This window comes from Ictidomys tridecemlineatus, chromosome 15 (genome assembly GCF_052094955.1).
Source record: "Ictidomys tridecemlineatus isolate mIctTri1 chromosome 15, mIctTri1.hap1, whole genome shotgun sequence".
NCBI classification, from domain to species: Eukaryota; Metazoa; Chordata; class Mammalia; order Rodentia; family Sciuridae; genus Ictidomys; species Ictidomys tridecemlineatus.
This window is the reverse complement of record NC_135491.1, coordinates 1,850,129-1,868,172: the sequence shown is the minus strand read 5'-3', so window position 1 is coordinate 1,868,172 and position 18,044 is coordinate 1,850,129. Positions and strand designations below refer to the sequence as shown.

Below are 18,044 nucleotides of genomic sequence, written 5' to 3'. Positions count from 1 at the left end.
GTTTCCCGAGAGTGAGACCTTCCCGAAGCGGTCGGAAGGAGCCGAAGTTCTCCGGAAGGGGAGGAGCGAGCGAGTAGAACCTCCGGAAAGAGCCGAAGCTTGAAATCGAGTTTAATCTCTGTAGGGGCCCGTGGGCGAGCGCCGGAAACCTTCGGAAAGGGCCGAAGTCTGGGACGGTTAGGATTGTCGGAAGTGACCGACCGCTTGGACAGAGTCGGCGAAAAAGATCGGGGTGAATCTTCGGACAAAGCCAAAGACTGAGACGGTTTGAATTGTTGGAAGAAGCCGAATTTTTAGAGGGGACTGGGCGCTGAGGAAACCGAGACCCACAGAAACCTCCGAATGTTGAGACCCTAATCTCCGAAAAGTTACCGAAACCTAGGAAGCGGGAGAACTGTCGCTTCGGGTGTTTTCGGAAGTGGCCGAAGCCGCTGCCAGCCTATCCTTTGATCTGCAGTCCGGAAATAGCCGACGCGTTTCGGAGCCAGGCTCGGTGGAGAGGGGCAGCTTGCGGGGGGGTGGGTGGGCGGGGAGAGGGGGCGGAGCCGGGGCGGGGCGGGGCGCTGGGGGCTTGATTAGGTAGGCGACGAAGCGCCGGCGGCGCCGGAAGTAGCCGAAGCCAGCGGCGGAAGTAGCCGAAGCGGCCAGAGCGGGCGGGCGGCAAGGCGAGGCGAGAGCTGCACAGGGCCCTACGCGGCCGCCTCAGCATGTCGGACTTCGACGAGTTCGAGCGGCAGCTCAACGAGAATAAACAAGGTGAGGGTGCCGGGGTCGCAGGGCGGTGGCGGGACCGTCTCAGGCTTCGCTCCTTGACCCCCCGCCATTTTCCCCTCGCGGCCCCCTCCTCAGGGCCGCGCCGTGGGGCCCCCCCCCTGCTTTCGGCGCGCGCCTCGCTCACGTGACCGCCGTGTTCCGTCGCGCGCGGCAAGGGAAGGGGCAGCGGGCGCGGCTTGTGGCGCATGCGCGCTGCGCCGTCCTGGTCCCACGTGGTCCTGGCGGAGGTTGCGCGGGGGACGCGGTGCCAGCTCGCCAAGGTCTTAGACGCAAAGGTTCGCTTTTTCCCTTTGGGTAGGAGACGATTTTAAATCCTGTAATCCCATCTTTTTCACCCGCTGCTTTGGACTTCCGCTTCCGGCCAGGCTCTCGGCCGTGACTCCACGCCCCCTTTGTTTCCAAAATGGCGGTGGCGGGGACTCGGGGGGGCCCCCCCTTCCCTCCTTCACGTGGACGGCCCCCTCTGCAGGCCGCGGTCTTTCTCGTGCCGGTCCCTTCCCGGCTTCTTGGGAACTCCGTGTCAGGGCGCCGTGCCCGGGGCGCTGGGGCCTCGGAAAACGTGGGACACCTCTTTTCTCGCGGAAGCGGGAAGCGTCTGCCCTCTTTGTGCCTCGCACGTGCACCCCGCGCGTCCGGGGCCTTTCTGGGGGCCCGAAGTTCACGATCTGTGGAGCGTTTGTGTCCCTTATCCTCAGTCGAGACCCCCCCCCCCGCCTGTCCGAGCCCAAACCCGGACGCCTACCCTCAGGCTTGTAAATGATCTCTGGACGGACGAGAGAACCGAGGCCCTGGGCAGCGCGACGAGGCGCTGCCCCTGCGGGCGCTCGTGGGGAAGTGCCAGGTCGGTGCCGGGCCCCTCACAGAGGCTGGCAGCACCGAGCTCGGGCCATGCTGGCGCAGCTCGAGTTAGGGACTCCAAGAAGGCCCAGAGCCCTTGGATAGTCCTCAGGTTTCTTATGTGTCCAGGTTTGGTGTGAGTGAAGGGACCTTGGCGTAGGGGAGGTTGGCGACTTGCCTGAGCTGTGTTCCTAGCTGGAGTTTGGAGGACTGAATGTGACTCAGTTCTCCGTGGAGCCCAAGCTGGAGTTGATGCGGCAGTGAAAACAGTGCTCGAAGAGGTGCCTAGGGAGTGCCCTGCCTACTCTGGTCCTGTCTAGGTGGTGTATTGCTTATGAGTCCGAATACCTTCTTCGTTATTTGGTATCTATGTGATTTGAATACTTTTGCTCTTTGGGTTTTTTCTTTTTTTAATCTGTACACTGACATCACTATTTTGCCATTGAGATTTGAGAGGGTTCATGAGAATGATATTGGTAGTTGGAATTAGACTCTGAGAGCTTACCACGTGTCAGGCAATTTGCATGGTTTCTCTAACTGAACGCTTGTAACAGCCTTCCGAGGATAAAATAATTACTTCTTTTATAGTGGAAAGGATACTGAAGCTCAAAAGCTTAAAAACTTTCCAGGGTTCCAGGTGGTAAGGAGCTAAGTTTAAATGGGGTAATGTGTAAAGTGCACTGCACGTGGCTGGTCATATGTTAAGCACTTAATAAGTAGTGTTTATCATTGTGAAGTCTACATTCTTAGAAAGGAAGTAGAAAGGCATGTCTTCACATAGACATGGTATCAGGGTTAGGGAAGGGCTGGGAAATGCGCTTTCCAAATATTCTGCCAAGTCCTTGTAACACTGAGGTAGTGTTATACTTGACTTTAACTTAAGAGAAAACAAAGTGTCTGAAGTTTTTTAGGTTGTTGGTTGGGGGTGTAGTTCATTGGCAGGGTTAATTCTCAGTACTATAAACACTGTGTTGCACGGTTTTATGCAGAGCTATTTCACTCTTTCACTCTCTTGGACTGCCAAGTGGAGCTGCTTTAAAGGGTGCTGGAGGCTGTTGAAAATGGACTACATCCGTTCTCCTGGGGTGTCCCTGCTGGTGCAGGAACTCCAGGGCCTGAGACCTAGGCACTTCTGGGTTGGTGGACCTGCTCCCACAAGGTCCCACAGCCTCCTACAGCACAGCATTTTGAGCAAACGAAGAAGCTTCCTTTCTGTTCTTAGCTGTCCAGCATCAGTGTGGGGAAGAGTTCTTGCCCTAGGGGAGACTCTGTGCACGTGTTACCCTGCCGGTGCTTCTTTTCTTTGTGGGTTATCCTCCTAACATCTCTGAGCTTCAGGGCCCTTCAGCTACCTAGGTGTACAGGGAATTTCTTTGTCTGTTTCTGAACTTCAGCAGGAAGTGCTCTTGGGCCTCACAGAACTGTACCTTGTGCTGAGTATTGTGCCTTTGTGTTTGCCCTAATACTCCACAGGGGTGGTCTGTCCCCAACTCTCTCCTCTCCCGATTCCAGTCTTAAATTTAGTTTTGGCCTCTGAAGAGAAAATTCTGAGAGGACTGGTGCCTGGCGCTCATTAAGGAATATGGCCTGGTGCAGGTTTCATCATTTCCTAGCTGTTAATTGTTGAACAAGTCATGATCTCCCTGGGCCTCAGTTTCCTTATTTGTTATGTGAAATCTCCACCAGTGTTTTCAAAGCAGTAATGTGGAGTTAGAGTGAGTAAAAACTATGTAGTGTGGATTCTGATTGTAAGAAGCATCTCAGTGTTACCAAAAGGGAATCTTTCTGGGTGCCCTTTTTCCCCTGAGCGTTGGTGGTTCTGGAATTGAGAAGAATTTACAAGGAGTTTGTGTTTAACCACATTGGAAAGACGTGTTAGATGAAAGATACCTAAGATGGGCAGGTTGTAAGGCCCAGAAGTCTAACCTGACAGGCTCTTCTCATTGCCTTTCCCTCTTGCTGCCCCCAGAACACAGCACTCACAAGGCATAGGTGTGAACTAGGAGTTTGTTGATGTGTTCATCTTTTGTTGTGCTTGAGGGGTTGTTGTGCAGATATCAACTGTGCCTGTGAATTAAGGGAAGAGTATGTGGTGGTGCTCCTGCTCCACCTTGAAGGGACCTCTTCCTCCTTCAGAAGGTGAAGGATCTGCTGGGAGCAGAGCTTTCTGTGGTATTGCTGGCAAGGTTGTGCTGAGTTTTAGCCACCACCTCAGAGGCAGATGAAGCTGAGAAAGCAGATTGAGTCCTGGCAGGGACACAGGTCTCACTCTAGACCTTCCTTTGTGGCTATGAGGGTGTGAGGCAGGGAGGGTTGGGTGGTTTGGGCTTCCAGTCTGGAATAGGTGGCTTTTCTCCACCTGCTGGGGCTTCTTTCCTCTTCAGTCTGTACATTCAGAAAGAGGCCCCTCCCCTGGGGGAGGGTGCTCCTGCATTATTCACCTGGTTGGGAAGGGATGGAGTTGAGTTTCCTTCCTTCCTGGGGTTAGCCTATCCTGCCTGGCATCTGGCCCCTGGGCCTGATGGTGGGGCTGTGGGTGCCAGTTGGTTGCGGAGGTCTTTCCTGAGGGATTGCTGGGTTCCTTCAGGAAATCATCATTGGGTCTCTTGATTCCCCAGCCTCTAGCCCTGCCCCTCTCAGGGACGACCCTGGGGTCAGGCCCCTCAGCCCTCGAGGGGGACCAGGAGCCAGCCTCCTCTGTCTTCTCTGGCTCCTCAGCTCCTCTTGAGCATCCTCAGGTATCTTACACCCCGGGGGCATTTTCAGGCCCTGCCCCCCCCTGGTCCCCTCAGAGTCCTTGGGGACTTGTGTGTGGACCCAGGAGGCCTGCTATCTCCCTTCCCTTTGGGGGTGGCCTCCCTGGGGCTTGGGACTTAGCACCAGCGTGCAGGGTGGGCTGGGCTTGCATCCTTCCTCTGCTCATCCCATCCCATTGTTTTCACCTCTGTCCAGAACGGGACAAGGAGAACCGTCATCGGAAGCGCAGCCACAGCCGCTCTCGGAGCCGGGACCGCAAACGCAGGAGCCGGAGCCGGGACCGACGCAACCGGGACCAGCGCAGTGCCTCTCGGGACCGGCGGCGACGAAGGTATTGGGGCTCAGGAACCCCTGGCTGGGCCTGCTTGGGAGTGGGGGTGTTTGCAGCCCCAGGCTGTGACCTGATCAGGGGTGTGTCTGGGTCATTTTGTTATGCCTTGGGGGAGTTGTCTGCTGCTTGGTTTGTTTTGAATTCAGTTTTCTCCTCACTTCTCAGGTTTATTTCCGTGTTCTGTGTTGGGGATATTAATGGATTATTGGGGGTGCAGTGGTTTGTTTGGAGATGGGGATCCCTGTTTCTGAAAGGCTGCTCTCTGTCCCTGATGCTGAGGGACTAAATTGTTCTTTCCTATTCTTCCTTTTCTTTTGGGGACTGTCTTCAAAAGGGTTGGTATCTGTTTCTTTGTCTCCCAGGAATAAGGGTGTTCTTGGAGTGGGACAGTACTCATAGCCTGGGCTTAATTTCAAGCTCAGGGCTGTCAGTTATATTTGAAGGGCTCTTCTCTCAGGTGTCCTCTTTGTTCTTTGCCTCTATTAGATGAGAGAGAGTGGGGTATGTGGAGGTTCTTCTGCCTTCCCATCTCAGTATCTTCATAGTGTGGTTTTCCTTGGCCCCTTTCTCCCCTTACTTCCTCTTTCCTGGGAGTGGGAGTGTCTTGGGGAAGGTGGACTGGCAGGGCCGAGGGGGGCCTGGTTTCGACTCTTCACCTCGGCCCTGCCCCAGCCCTGGGGCTTAGTGCTCTTGGGGGGTGTGGCACGTGGGGAAGACGAGGGTCCCCAGTCACCCCTCCCCATACCTTTCCCTCCCACCCCCAGCAAACCTTTGACCAGAGGCGCTAAAGAGGAGCACGGTGGATTGATGTGAGCTTCTCTTCCTGCCCCTTCCACCCTGAAGTCCACTCCCTTTACCTTCCTCATGTCTTGTGCACCCTGCCTGGCCTGTGTCCACCCTGGCCCAAGCATTGGGGAAGAGTCTGCCTGCCTTGAAACCAGCGCCCCTCCCCAGTCCCAGGCCCTGCCCTGACCCAGATCCTCTCCCTCCTGGAGAGAGCTGAGCCTGTGTGGTGGGAAATTGAGGGGGAGCCTGGGAGGGGTTCCTGGGTGGGGCCTGCAGGCCCACTCTTGGTCAGACTGAGGTTGCCCTGCCCCGCTCTCCCTTCCCCTCCCTCAGTCGTTCCCCCCGCCATGAGAAGAAGAAGAAGGTTCGTAAATACTGGGACGTGCCACCACCTGGCTTTGAGCACATCACCCCAATGCAGTACAAGGCCATGCAAGGTAGGACCCCTGGGTGGTCTGCTCTGGAGGGTGAAGCATGGAGGTGAGGGGCAATTGTCTCCATTTGTCTTTCTGTGTGTGTTTTGGGGGGTTGAGTTAAACCAGATGAAGGGTCACATCCCTGGGCTTCTGGCTTCTGCTGGAGGAGGAGATGATCTGAGGTACCTGTAGCGGAGTTGGGTTGAGGCTTCCACCCTGGTGCTGTTAGGAAACATGGCTTCTAAGGAGCATCCATTATTGGTTTTGGGGTCTGGTAATGGAAACCCTGGGGGTGGGGGAGTTTAAGAGTGCTGGGTGGTCCCAGAGCTCAGGTTGGAGGTTGCCTTAATGTAATTTTACTTTGTTTCCACCCCTCTCTTGAAGCTGCGGGTCAGATTCCAGCTACTGCCCTTCTCCCCACCATGACCCCTGATGGTCTGGCTGTGACCCCAACGCCAGTGCCTGTGGTTGGGAGCCAGATGACCAGACAAGCCCGGCGCCTCTACGTGGGCAACATCCCTTTTGGCATCACTGAGGTACTGCCCTCCCCTGCCCCATCCTCTCCCCTGTTCCCCCACCCTGTTCCTCCCCTCCCCTCCATTCCCTCCCCACACCCTGCACGGGTCAGACTCTGTTCCTGCAAGACCCCCCGGCCCCCTCCCAGACGGACCGATGGAGTTGAGCCAGCCAGGGGCCGGGCTGGGGGTGGCCCCTCCCTCCCTCCCTCTTCCCCTCTCCCCTCTCCCTTCCCCCCAACCTCCTTCAGCAACCCAGGGATCACGTGCACACACACGATGAACCTATATATCATACCTCGTACCTCGGAGAGAGACAGAGAGGGAGACTCGGACACACACACTCGGACACACTCGGACACACACTCAGACGCACGCCCCCTGCAGTTTTTTCTGACACGTTCTCCTTTCTGCCATCTATCCCATCCTTTCCCCCACATCCCTCCCATGGTCGCTGTTCTTTTATTTTTGATTGCCCTGACCTACCCCCACCTTCCCCACCGCTCCTCTCCCCTGCCCCTCTCCCCCACCCCTTCCCGTGGCACCCCCTGAGAATCCCGAGATCAAAGAGTTGTTTCCATTTCTCTTTAAAGTGAAATATTGTGGGGCTGAGATCCCTCGTAGCAACAAAAAGTTTGCTACCATCGTCGAAGGCAAGTAAGGTCCATTCTGACTTTCTCAACCTGCACTTTGCTACATTTGATAAACCAGCCCCCGGACTCCAGGGCCAGGTCCCTCCACATCACTCTTTTCTCCTCCCCTCCCGCCCCCCTCCCACCCTGCACTCCGCCTCCCTGCTCTGTGCTGGTCTCTCTCCTTCCTGCTTGCCGCTCTCTGGCCGTCCTTGTCATTTCGTCTGCACTGCGTTCCTCCTTGTCTTCTTCTTGCCTTCGGTTTGTTTTCTCTTCCTTTCCTTGTTGTTGTCATTTTTTTTTCCTTGAATGATTTTCCTTTTTCTTGATTTGTTTGGGGGGGCCCCCTGGGGCTCTCCCCCTGCACCTGTCCTGACTGCCCTGTTTGTTTCATCTCTTGTCCTTCACTGCCTTTTGCTACTTCTTTTTCTTTATTTTCTCATTTTTCTCCTGCTTTTGTTCCTACTATTGACCTCTACACCCCACCCATATTCCACCATTCCCTCCCTTCCCCTTCTCCCTTCCCTTGTCCCTCTCCCCTTACCCCAAACCCCTCTGTGTCTCCCTCTCTCACCCTTCCCCTCCTCTCTCCACCTCCCTCCCCGCCCCTCCCTGTCTCCTATTCCCTCTGCAGGAGGCCATGATGGATTTCTTCAACGCCCAGATGCGCCTGGGGGGGCTAACCCAGGCCCCTGGCAACCCGGTCTTGGCTGTGCAGATTAACCAAGACAAGAATTTTGCCTTTTTGGAGGTGAGCTGGGCAAGTGATGGGGTGGGAGGGGAATGTGTGGTCCCTTGGCATGTTGTGCTTCCCTGTGCTGCCCATTACCACTGGCCCTCTGCTGTCTCTTCTGGTTGCGAGAGTGAGCTAAAAAACCTGGCAAATCCCATCCTCCTTTCTGCCTGACCTTGTTCTCTATGTGGCCTGGGAGGCCTGCAGACCTCTTCCAGACCAGTTTGATGCCGTACTTTGCTCTGGCCATACTGACCTTTTCCAGGACCTACCAGGCCCCCACCAGGGCCTAGGCTGAAGTGGTTCATCTTGCCTGGCTAACCGTGTTTCTAACCACTTTTCTCTGTCATTGTTTCTCAACCTGTCTGGTAGAGGACCTTGGTTTTTAAATTTTGATATTGGGTGGGCCAGTGTTCTTACAAAAACCAGGCATTGCAGCAACACCAGGTTGCTGGGAAAGCTTCTGGGTGCTGCCTCTGACTCTCACATTGGCCTCGCTGCAGTTCATTTTGAACTCCACAGTTCCAGGTTTTAGCTTAAGTGCTACTTAACAGCCTGCAGTACCTTTACTTCCTTATGTATTTAACATCCCCACTCTGTCCTCTCAACACTCTGTTCCCCTTCACTCACATCAGACTCGCAGCTGTGTGTTGGGTGTTGGTGACTGCACTTGGGGGAGAGAGCCTCTAGGACCAGGGATATTCTGTTGTCCAGCACAGGGCCGGCACAGTGGTGTCTGCTCATATGAGTGAAAAGAAAGAAAATCATAGCCTATCACAGAGCCTTGGGGGCTGAGGCCTGGTCTAGTCCTTGACCCCTGCCCCTTACCACCTCTTCTCTTCCCTTCAGTTCCGCTCAGTGGATGAGACTACCCAGGCCATGGCCTTTGATGGCATCATCTTCCAGGGACAGTCACTGAAGATCCGTAGGCCTCATGACTACCAGCCACTGCCTGGCATGTCGGAGAATCCGTCTGTCTATGTGCCTGGTGAGTGAGGAGCCCAGTTTTTGTGCCCACCCTTCCTGTCACTGAGTAGCTAGAGCTACTCAGGAAGTAGTGTGCTGCTTTGGATGTGCAGCATGGCAAGTGTGGTCTCTGGGTCCCAGATTGTGAGCTGTGAACTCCTTGTAGACACACAGCTTGTAAGTGGCAGGTCAGGACCAAACCAGAGGTGCTCTGGGAAGCACAGGGCTTATAATCTGTTCCTTGACTTGTCTCTGCCCCAGGGTCTCTTGACTGTAGGGTCTCGAGTGCTCGTGTGCGTCACTGTGGTGCACATCAGAAGACCTCGGTAAAGCTCCTCATGTGGGGTCCAACACCTCAGTATTCACTCATTTATTGTTTTCTACTCTCTGCTTTGAATCTGTGCTGTGGATTTTTTACCTTGTTGTGCTTGGTCTCACTTCTGATGGGTAAAGACAACCAGGGCTTGGCAAATATTTGTGTGTGGGACCCAAGTGATTGGGTGCCTGTGTTCCATTGCACCCTAACATCCGTGATTGTTGAGGTAGGCACACTGAAGTTTTTTAGAAAGTTTATGGGCTTTGGAGGTAGAGGCCTTGGGCCACTCTCATCTTGTATTGACAGTAGGTATCAATGAGGATTGAAGCTTGTTTGAGGCCCATTGGGATATGAAAACACTCTGATCCTGGGAGGGGCCAGTGCTGCTGGAGCTCAGTGAGTGAGGTGCCTGTCTCAGGCATGTTGGAATGTTGAGAATGTAGGGTTCTGCTGGCTGATCCTCAACTGTAGAAACAGTTCTACCTAAGCGCACTACCTGGTGACTGTGTGTGGGTACTTCTCCCAGACAGCTACAGAGCATCTCCCTTGGGCCTCCACCAGTGAACTCAGTGTGCTTAAGTTCATTTCTACTTATGTAAATAGCCCGCCAACTGCTGGTGCTTGCTGTGTGCCAGGTACTGGCACAAATGCACTGTCCAGCTCTTCTTGAAACCTTCACAACAGTCCGGTATAGTGTCACCAGTTTAGACTTGAGGGACACATCTGGTCACTCCCTGTTTCTATAGATGAAGACTTATGGGCACAGAGTCTTTTTTTTTTAAAGAGAGAGTGACAGAGGAGAGAGAGAGAGAGAGAGAATTTTTAATATTTATTTTTTAGTTCTCGGCGGACACAACATCTTTGTTGGTATGTGGTGCTGAGGATCGAACCCGGGCCGCACGCATGCCAGGCGAGCGCGCTACCGCTTGAGCCACATCCCCAGCCCTGGGCACAGAGTCTTGTTGCGCATTGCTTATGTGCTGGTAGTAGCCAAGCTGAATAATTGTTGCACAGGCTGAATGGACTACAAAATCAAAAATACCTTTTGCATGGCTATTTACTCTGAAAGTTCGCTGACTCCTCCTATATTAGATGTGACTCTCATTTTACATAGGACAGAAGTGAGGCAAGGGGTGATTGATAATCTGCCAAATGTCCTGAAACCAGTGTCTTGGGCTACTACTTACTCTCTGTGTCTCCCTCTCTCAGCTTGACCCTGGGATCCATGAACAGCCATTCTATGCACTGCCTCCTACATACTTGTTACTCTTCTTCTGAAAGCAGAGGTGTGCAGGGGGGACAGTTGCTTTTGATTATGCTTCCTTTGTGGCAGGCTTTTCCAGAAGTGGCCATTACTATATACACTGGGGAGATCACTCGTTAGTCTGTCTGGGATGTGCACCTTGGGGGGCCTGTGTGTCCAGTTCTTACCTGTGGTTGGACTGATGAGTTAGGAAATGTGATTCTGCCTATAGGCAAAGTATTTTCCAGTGTAGCTTTCCTTCTGATACAGCTTGTATTTTGATCTCCCCTTTTAGTGCTGCAGAGAAGGACATTAATCTATAAAGACATTAAAGAAGAGAAAGTGTTTGATAAAATGAACAGATCTCTTGATTAGACAGGTTGGAAACTGGAAGACAACTTTCTCACCTTGATGAAGGGGTATTTGATATCACCTGAAGGGGTGCTGTGCAAGATGGTCCATCCCAGGTGAAGCTTCCCTCAGTGGGCCCCAGCTCACCCAGGGTTAAGCTCACCTTTGGCAGTAGCATCAATTCTGCTTGTCTGTGTGCATTGGCGTCCTCCCGTTCTGTAGTTGAAGATGCTGGGCCCTTAGCAACTACCGCTGGACCCCAGGGAGCCCAGCTCTCCTGTCCTCACTGCTGTCTCCCTGAGGTGCAGCACAGTCGTTAAGCTTGGATTTGGAGCCTGGGGACACATGACCCTCTTTGTTGATCACCTGCCAAACTCCCCTGGGCAGGGGAGAGGAGCGGTGGGGAAGGTGGGGGGAGGTCAGGGCAATCAAAAATAAAAGAACAGCGGCCATGGGAGGGATGTGGGGGAAAGGATGGGAAAATTGGCAGAAAGGAGAACATATCAGAAAAAACTGCAGGGGGCTGCATCTGAGTGTGTGTGGCCAAAAAATGGCCGGTGGACAGACATGGAGGCCACCCTTTTCTTGCCTTTGTGGCTTTGCCCCATACTCAGTTTACTCATTTTTGTATTGTAGCCGGGGCTTTTGCACACATTGAACTAAGATTGAAAGAGATTGGGCCATGCCTGGCTTGTGGCCAGCATTTAAATGTGTTGTTGCTTCCAGGATGTTTCTGCTTGTCATAGTGACATCCAAGCTGGGTTCCCTGTGGTCTCCCTCAATCTGCTGGGGCCCAGCTCTAGGGGACAGAGCCAGCTGGGTTGGTGCCTACAATTCTGTGGGTGCTGGAGGGGCAGGGAGAGAAAGAAAGGGTACATTAGCCCAGAGGGTAGGTGGGGCCCAGGGGCTCAAGTTATGGGGCCTTTCTCCATTTTCTGCCTTTCCTGATGTTCCTTAAGATCAGGATGGAGGGATGGGGATGTTGCTGAAGCGGTAGCACGCTCGTCTGGCCTGCGTGCGGCCCAGGTTCGATCCTCAGCACCACATACCAACAAAGATGTTGTGTCTGCCAATAAATAAATAAATATTAAAAAAAAAAAAAAGATCAGGATGGAGGTGGGATGGGCCATAGTAGTTGGTGTGGGGGGACTGCTAAGGAATGGGAGACTATGTGGCCAGGCTTTGAACTGGGCAGTCAGAGTAGATGGCTGCTGGAGTCTTACAGCTCTTGTCTGACAGGGTAGTTCCAAGAATGGAGTGATAAAATTGGCCAAGTGTGTTGGAAGTCATATTGAAACATCGGTCAAACACTTGTCTGAGTCCAGAGTTCAGGGCAGGACTGAGGGCTGTCGAATTCACTTAGCTCGTGTGACCATGGGCTGTGACATTTCAATCCTAATGGACCCTGAATATAGCACCCCATCTTGAGTCAGCAGTTTCCACTGAGGTTGGAATAGCTGACACAGATTACTTGAGCAGCCTGAGAGCAGGCTACCTCTGTGGTGTCACAGATGAACTGGGGCCCAGAGACAACCCACTCTTCTGAGGATAGGTCCCTGAAAACAAAAGGATTGAATGATGTAATGGGGAAGATGTTCCTGGGCAGTTGTCAGTTGGGACCTGAGGAGTGAAGGAGGGGTTTGGTGTGTGTCCCAGCAGTATGTCCAGAGTTAAGGTGACTTTTCGGTGTCACACAGCAGCATGTGTGTGCCAGCATGTGGGTCTAGGTGCCAGGAGGCTGTTCGAGGGTGGGGGGCGGGATGCTGCTAGCTTGAGGTTCCTCTGAGACTGGACCAGTTTGGGAGACACCCTGTGTTCCTACATGGGGAGTGCTGTTCTTCCTTGCTTGTGTCCTTCTCAGGCTGGGGTGTAGATGAGAGTGATACTTCCACCTTTATCAGAGTGAAGCCTCTGAAGGGCTCATCTTGTCATCTGGGAGATAACTTCCTACTGCAATTGAAATCCTTTTCTCTCCTTAGGAGTTGTGTCCACTGTGGTCCCTGACTCTGCCCACAAGCTATTCATCGGGGGCTTACCTAACTACCTGAATGATGACCAGGTAAACCCCTTGCTTCCTTCCCTCTCCTCTTCCCCCTTCCTGGCCTGACTTGAGCCCTGATGGATTCTTGACCTGCTGCAGGTCAAAGAGCTACTGACATCGTTTGGGCCTCTTAAGGCCTTCAACCTGGTCAAGGACAGTGCCACAGGGCTCTCCAAGGGCTATGCCTTCTGTGAGTACGTGGACATCAACGTCACGGATCAGGTGAGCCCTGGCAGCTGTTTGGCTTCTTCTGTCTTTCCCAGCCCTGCTCAGTTTCCAAGCTGAGGTCTCTCCTCCTCAGGGCATAGGGTGGGAGCTTAGGGTCCTGAATGGGACTCTCCGCCTTTCCTTTGATTTTTGGTTCCTTCCAAACTCAACCCCCTTTGCTTTCCCCTCTGCCCACCAATGCCCCGGTTTGTGGGGGAGGTGCTGGGCTCCTGGGCCCTAACCCACATATCTCCTGCACCTTCCCACCCCTCACCTTCTGACTGCAGGCCATTGCTGGGCTGAATGGGATGCAGCTGGGGGATAAAAAGCTGCTTGTCCAAAGGGCAAGCGTAGGAGCCAAGAACGCCACGCTGGTGAGCCCCCCGGCACGTCATCTTCATTGGCTAGAGGGACCCTGGGGGTGGGAGGGGCTGGTAGGGGACAGGTTCTCTTTAGCTCTGCCCAGCTTTAGCGGGAGGGGATTTGGGGGATCATCAGAAGCAGTATTGGGGAGTAAGGCATATATATGTTCAGGCGGAGGAATGTCCTTCCTCTGAGTTGGTTTCTGAAGGTCATGGCCTTGAGTGGAGGGAGGCTGGTCTGAATCCCCTGTGACACCTCGCCTGCCCCTCCTCCCACAGAGCACCATCAATCAGACACCAGTGACGCTGCAGGTGCCGGGCCTGATGAGCTCACAGGTACAGATGGGTGGCCACCCTACTGAGGTCCTATGCCTCATGAACATGGTGCTGCCAGAGGAGCTGCTGGATGATGAGGAGTACGAGGAGATTGTGGAGGATGTGCGGGATGAGTGCAGCAAGTACGGGCTTGTCAAATCCATCGAGATCCCCCGGCCTGTGGATGGCGTCGAGGTGCCTGGCTGCGGAAAGGTCAGAGCATCCTGGCTCAGCTTATGCCCTCCCTCCCCTGCACCCTTACCGAGTGTCCTTCTGGACCTGGCCAGGGGAGATGCTGGTGACCCAGAGGATCAGGGCCCTCTGATGGAGATGAACTGTTGGGGCCGAGAACTTGGGCTCTGTGGAAGCACCTTTGGTCTGGAGCCTGGCTCTGTATCTCCCTTGTTCGGGGCTGTGTTTTGCCTTGTCTCTGAGGTGGAGAGAAAGGCTGTGAGGGTATTCCAGCTCCCGATTATGCTTTGCCTCTGGTGTGCCAGATGCTCTGAGACTAGGGCACTCTCATGGGAGGGGACAAAGCACAGAGGTGACATGCCACACAACCAGGTCCAGGTCCCTGCAGTCGGACTTAAGAGCCCATAGCCCTGCTCTGTGCCCCAGGTCACTGTACTCACTGATGTATTCAGTATGTCAGTGGAATTCTTATGCCAAACACTCGTCTAAGCAGAACAACTCCTGCCCTCAAGTACCTGAAGTCCAGGGAATGTATGCCATGTTGGGTGGGAAATGGGGTGGCCCAGATGCCCTTTGTAGAAGGGGTCATTGAGATCCAGAGGTGGCATTAAGAAGACAACAGTGAGGTTCAGTACCCTCACAGTAGGTAGAATGCACAGCAAGCAGAGAGACGACTGGACGTGTTTGGGGACAGTGAGGAGGCCAGTGTAGCCAAGGAGAGCAGTGAGAGATGAGCTCAAAGAGCAGGTGGCCAGGTGGATCCTGGTAGACCCTGGGGTGTGGTTTTGAGTGAAATGGGAAGGTAGCTGCTGGGAGCCTGGCAGGTAGAGATGACTGTTATAATGGGTACTAAGCCCTGCCCTGCAGGATAGAAGTGTGGCGGAATCCTTGGGATTCACTGAGGTTCATTGAGGTCGCAGTGAGCAAGAACTACAATTGTCAGGAGTCTGGCTTTACAGCACTGTCAGGGACAACTCATGAAATTGTGGAAAAAGCTTGGGATTTTCCTGGGCGTGGTGGGTTTTTAAGAAGAGAGGCAATGTTCATGTTTTTGGTGATGTCTACTGAAGTTTGGAAAGTGAAGTAGAGAGGATCCAACAAGAGTAGGGTGATGGAGGAAGAGTTTCCTGCAGTAATCTGTGTGAAAGATATTGCCTGTTCTGGTGTAGTCATGTACTATGCAGTGACTTCCTTCTGTAAGAGTGCATAAAAAGCCATGGTTCTGTTAAGATTCTATTGCCGTGATATTATTTGCTGATAGGGTAGCCAACACAGTTTGCCACAGTAGTGAAATGGTCCATGACCCATTTGGTGTAACCTGTGTAGTCTTAAGTAGCCTATGAGCGACTAGTTGCAGGGGGTGGAGGGAAGCTGATGGGTTTGAGTTAAATTTTTTGTGTAGGGGGTACTGGGTAGAGCTCAGGGGCACTTAAACACTGAGCTACATCACCAGCCCTTTTTTTGTATTTTATATAGAGACAGGGTCTGAGTTGCTTAGGGTCTCAGCCTTCAGAGCTGCTGGGATTAACAGGTTGAGCCATTACACCTGCAAATTGATGGATTTGAGAGAGAGTTAAGCCTTTAAATTTCCAGTCCTTGGTGATTGGTTTGGGTATGTTGGGACAGGGAAGGAGGAGGTCCAGGAGATGCTAGGAGTGGCAGGTGAGAAGGAAGGTTGATGAGCTGGTATGTAAGGGTTCAGCAGCCAGTGTTGGGACAGCTAGCCTTGAGGTTTCTGACACCCCACTAGAGATGGGTAGGAAGCAGTTAGCTGGACAGATGTGTATTCCAATTGAGGGCTCATGGAAACTGGGACTAGGTGAGGAGGGCCAGCGGCAGCCTCTCCCCTCTCCAGGAATCCTTGATAAGCCAGTTGGTCAATTTGGTTCAGTCTGGCACTGCAGTGGAAGCCTGGCTTACAAAAGGGCCGAGTAAATATTTGTGGGAAGAATAAAGAGACCTTGGCCTTTAGGATCAGTTGACCAGTTTTTATTTACTGTTTCTGTTCTCAAACTTCATGATACTAACTTCATATTATGGATCTTTTCTTTTGGTAAATAGGGGATCAGTAGAGGTGTATTATTTATATGATAGTATATGTAGTATCATCATATTGTTTCACCACCTGTCTTCAGGTTTCCAGTTTTTGCCATTTTCTTCATTCAGTTTATCCCTCTTGCCCCAGTTTTGTTTGAATATTTCAAACATAGTTTAGATGTCTTTTGCCTGAGATAATAACTTTTTCTCAGCCAATATTGGGCTAGTTACCTCTGCTTTGGGTGTTTTGTGCATCCTAGGCGCTTAGCTACATCCCCAGCCTGTACCTACTAGATGGCCAGCAGTGCTACTTCCCTTTTTGTGACAACTCCTACATCTGAAGATTGCTCAGTATGTCCTGGGGACATGTCTCCTCCTAATTGAGAACCGATGCTCTAACCAAATAACCTTAAAATGTTTTTTTTAGTTTGGTGTGGTACATGCTTATAATCCTAGCTACTTGTGAGGCTGAGGCAGTAGGATCACAAGTTTGAGTCCAGCCTGGGTAGCTCAGTCGTAGGTAGATCTGGGTTCAGGCTCCAGTACGGGGTGGGGGTGGGATTAACAAAATCATAATACACTCATTACAATAACAAAGTAAACATTCATTTCTTGGTATCTACCTATGTTCAAATTTATTACTGTCTAAAAAATGTTTTTTGAATTAAGGATTCAATCAAGATCCCCTCTTACCAAGTTTCTCATCAGTTTTATCTTCATATCTCTCACTTTTGAAGTCAAGCTGTTTTATGTGTTGAAGAAATAGGGTCATTGGTTGTATAGAGTTTAGGCTCTTTATATGCTCCATTTCCTCTAAACTGGTTGTTGAAACACAATTGGAAGTTTGAGTAAATTCAAGTTTTTATCATCCTGGATTTGAATTCTAACTTGTGGCTTCCCTTACTTCATCCCTTATCTGGGGAAAAAAGCATGGCCCTCGGTGGCTCTGGATGCTCTCCACAAGTTGGCTGGTGCAGAGTAGACAGAGTTAGTGACTTCTCTGGGCATTTGCTTACCTTCCCAGCTGCCCTGCGTGATTCAGGTGACTCTCAGGCATGCCTCTGTTCTTTCCATGCCTGTGAAGTATCTGATCTGTGTTCCCTTGTTTTATGAAACTGCACCTATAGGTGTAATTTTTCAGAAAGCTGTGAAGAGGCCCTTTTTCTTTCCCTTCTGCCTGTATCAATCATGGGCTTGGATGGATGTTGGTAGGTTCCTGGGAGGCCAGCCTTGTTCACAGACCTGCCTCTTGTTCCCCACAGATCTTTGTGGAGTTCACCTCTGTGTTTGACTGCCAGAAAGCCATGCAGGGCCTGACAGGTCGCAAATTCGCCAACAGAGTGGTTGTCACAAAATATTGTGACCCCGACTCTTACCACCGCCGGGACTTCTGGTAGAGGTGGCCTGGGGAGGGTGGGGGCAGGGCTGGCTGGAGGCTTCTCTCCCCGCCTGTCCCCCCCTTTCCCCCCTCTGAAGATGATGGGCAGAGGAGTGACAGCCGAATGACAGCCTGACAGCCGGCAGCAACTGGAATGGCAGCAATTAAGGGTGGGGGGTGGGGGGTTGGGAGGTTAGGGCAGGGAAGGGACTGGGGAAGTACACACAGGCCCACACAGACACGCACCCACACAGACACAGAGGGAAGGGGTTGGGATGGGGACGGGCGCACAGCAGGGCGGGTAGGACCCCCACGGCCCCTCCCAATACAGTCTTTCCTCCCTTATACCCCTTTTCTCCTCCCCTTCCCCATGGTAGGAACATAGCGTGTTTATATTTTATGGCCAAACTATTTTGAATTTTGTTGTCCGGCCCTCCGTGCCCTGCCCTCTTCCCTTTGCAGGACCACAGCTCCCGTCCTCTGGTCCTTCCTGGTCCCCGCCCTGGTTTCCCTGGTTTCTGAAGTAGTTGGTTCTCTATGGCCTTCCCTGACTCGCTCCCACCCTAGTCCCGTGGCCCCTGTCCCTCTCCTCCTCTCTGTGGCAGTTTCATATTTGCTAAGACGAATTTGCTCATTAAACATTTTGTTGTATTTTACTTTATGGAGCTAATCTGTGTCCACTGTGTTTCGGCCCTGCGCGGCGGGTGCGGGCTGGGGATTCCGACCTTGGGAGGGTCTCTCTCCCGATACCCGGGCTGGGTGGGAGGGTGTAGGGGTCCTACGTGGGCTCCTACCTCGCCAGGGGGTTCGGGCGCGTGGTGGCCAGGTCCAGGACCTGGCGGGGCCTTGCGGAGG

The 18,044-nt window shown here is 52.8% G+C and overlaps 1 protein-coding gene across 7 annotated transcripts; it reads left to right on the top strand.

The window, feature by feature from the left end:
* Window positions 1-556: 556 nt before the first annotated feature.
* Window positions 557-17,845, top strand: U2af2 (U2 small nuclear RNA auxiliary factor 2). Of its 7 annotated transcripts, XM_078031387.1 has the most exons (13): window positions 564-756; window positions 4,230-4,349; window positions 4,564-4,699; window positions 5,464-5,508; window positions 5,819-5,922; window positions 6,286-6,437; window positions 7,683-7,799; window positions 8,631-8,769; window positions 12,637-12,716; window positions 12,798-12,920; window positions 13,193-13,291; window positions 13,547-13,795; window positions 17,074-17,845. In XM_078031387.1, the coding sequence occupies exons 5-13, from the start codon at window positions 5,901-5,903 to the stop codon at window positions 17,206-17,208; spliced, it is 1,116 nt and encodes a 371-aa protein (XP_077887513.1). In that variant the 5' UTR covers window positions 564-756; window positions 4,230-4,349; window positions 4,564-4,699; window positions 5,464-5,508; window positions 5,819-5,900; the 3' UTR covers window positions 17,209-17,845. The 7 variants fall into 7 exon arrangements, with proteins under 7 accessions (XP_077887511.1, XP_005342268.1, XP_077887512.1 ...); XM_005342211.5 differs by lacking the exon at window positions 4,230-4,349 and having other exon boundaries at window positions 559-756; XM_005342212.4 differs by lacking the exon at window positions 4,230-4,349 and having other exon boundaries at window positions 560-756; window positions 13,193-13,279.
* Window positions 17,846-18,044: the final 199 nt, after the last annotated feature.